The sequence below is a fragment of the Arachis stenosperma genome, chromosome 4 (assembly GCF_014773155.1).
Source record: "Arachis stenosperma cultivar V10309 chromosome 4, arast.V10309.gnm1.PFL2, whole genome shotgun sequence".
NCBI lineage: Eukaryota > Viridiplantae > Streptophyta > Magnoliopsida > Fabales > Fabaceae > Arachis > Arachis stenosperma.
Window position 1 is genome coordinate 23678925 of NC_080380.1, and position 2166 is coordinate 23681090.

The 2166-nt window shown below is 34.3% G+C and overlaps 1 protein-coding gene across 1 annotated transcript; it reads left to right on the forward strand.

The window, feature by feature from the left end:
* The first annotated feature begins 680 nt into the window (after positions 1-680).
* LOC130974780 (pentatricopeptide repeat-containing protein At2g41080-like) lies at positions 681-1238 on the forward strand. Its single transcript, XM_057899634.1, has one exon. The coding sequence runs from the start codon at positions 681-683 to the stop codon at positions 1236-1238; it is 558 nt and encodes a 185-aa protein (XP_057755617.1).
* The last annotated feature ends 928 nt before the right edge of the window (positions 1239-2166 follow it).

Consider the following 2166-nt stretch of genomic DNA (forward strand, 5'->3'; position numbering starts at 1 on the left):
ACCTTATTACAAACCCAAGAGGACATATGTACCGTGTATTTATATTCTCAATCATACACCTCTTTCTTAATTTTGTACATGTTTTTTGGGCACGGATTTCATGTGTCGAAGATGTTTGGTGTTTTAGTATGCATATTCTTTATCTTTGGCTGATCGGTGTGTCTGATAATGATGGCCATCGGATCTTACTTATTTTTTAATCTAATGGCAGAGATCATCCTAGTTCTTCTTTTTTTTGATTGGCTAGTGAACATCTTGTGTCAGAAGGATAGTTTATAAAATTTATTTTATACCTGGTTATTTTTGTTACATTCAAAAATTATTTGGGTTTCAGTAGAATTAGTTTAGGATATTTTAAGACCTAAATTAATAGCAATTAGTAATTCTGTTTAACTCTAAATCAGAGATGATGGAGGTGGGCTGGAAAGGAAGGAGAAGCACAATGAACATCAATGGAGGATGACGATCTACACAATATCATTGCTGGAAGGAGTTTCGATTGCCGTTGATAACAAGGAATATTGTTTTGGGTAGACGTATGGCTTTGTTGGAGACGATCAATAAAGAAAGATTCAAGCGGTTTTGTCTTCCTCGTACGTGCTTCTCGTTTTCTGTGCCTACCGCTTTTCAAAATTCCTTCTTTCACTTGTCCACAGTTACCTTCAAAATCCACTTGAAAGATGGAAACTTTTCAGATGCCAAAGAACAATTTGCAACCTTGTGATCCAACGGGCGGAGAAGCATTTCACAGCTTTGTTTCTTATATATGGTCTGAACCCTGTTTGTTCTCATATCTCATACAAGCATGCATTTTCACAAAGTCTGTTTCTTTGGGGAAGCAGCTTCATTCTTTGATTATTACTTCTGGTTGTTCTTCCGACAAGTTCGTTTCCAACCATCTCCTCAACCTGTATTCGAAATTTGGGGAGCTCCGAGCTGCAGTCTTACTGTTTGATAGAATGCCTAGTAGAAACATCATATCGTGTAACATCATGATCAAAGCCCATTTTAAAATGGATAGTTTTGAGAGTGCCAAGAAACTGTTTGACGAAATGCCCGAGAAGAATGTTGCTGCTTGGAATGCAATGATCACGGGGTTGGCCAAGTTTAAAATGAATGAGGAGTATTTGTTCTTGTTTTTACGGATGAATGAGTTGGGTTTCATGCCGGATGAGTACTCGTTGGGTAGTGTGCTTAGGGGATGTGCACACCTCACAGCTTTGTTTCCAGGCCAATAGATTCATGCTTATGTTATGAAAAGTGGGTTTGAGTTTAATTTGGTTGTCAATAATAATTGTTAATTCATTTTAAAAATTAAAAAATTGACTCTTTATTTTATACAAAATTATAGAAAATACCCAAAAAAATAAATATTTTTATTTTCGCCCTACATAGCTGACCGGTGCGCTAAAAATATTTTTGGCATTTCGGTGCGCTAACAGCTCCAGCGTACCGAATTCGTGCCCATATTTCTTACATAGTTGTCAAAAAGAAGTTATTTATACAGTATTATACTATTATTATTTTATTACTACTGAGTTTTGTTTCTTAAGTTACTCGTAACCAACTACTTCTGTTTCTTTTGATGATGATGAATATGTAACAAAATGGCAAAAGATTAGGCAAATACATATATGGAAGAAGATTGTTATTGGTGGTGGAAACTGGAAACATAGTGGTTCTGGTTTCACTCCTCAAAACCGCACCCATACTAGGCTTCTTAGTCTTGAATGTTGAAGATAGAAAGCTAAGGTATGCCGTTATGTTCAATTCATATTAAATTAGGGGAATGCTACCGTAAGGAATATTATTTTTTTTTACACATGAGGAATATAGTTGGTATTTTTTATTAAGTGCCATCTGTCCAACTAAAGGAGAGCAGCTTTTAGCCGTTTACAGACCAGGCCACAATGCAAAATTTGCAAAACATTTAATGTGGTGTCAGTAAATTGCAGTTAATTAAAAAATGTAATTAAGCTTTTTTAACTCTAATACTTTGAATTATTATCTAAGTTGTAGACCCCTTTTTTAACCGCTTATGTTTGAACTTTGGAAGAATAATTAATTGCACTCACTTTTTTTATGATACAGGATTGATATTAGGTACAAACAAAAAGTCTTATTAATTAATATATTAATTTGAGATAATATTTAATAATTTTTCTT

Bases quoted from the DNA above. Each gene is read 5' to 3' on its own strand.
- LOC130974780 (XM_057899634.1), top strand. From the start codon at position 681: ATGGAAACTTTTCAGATGCCAAAGAACAATTTGCAACCTTGTGATCCA.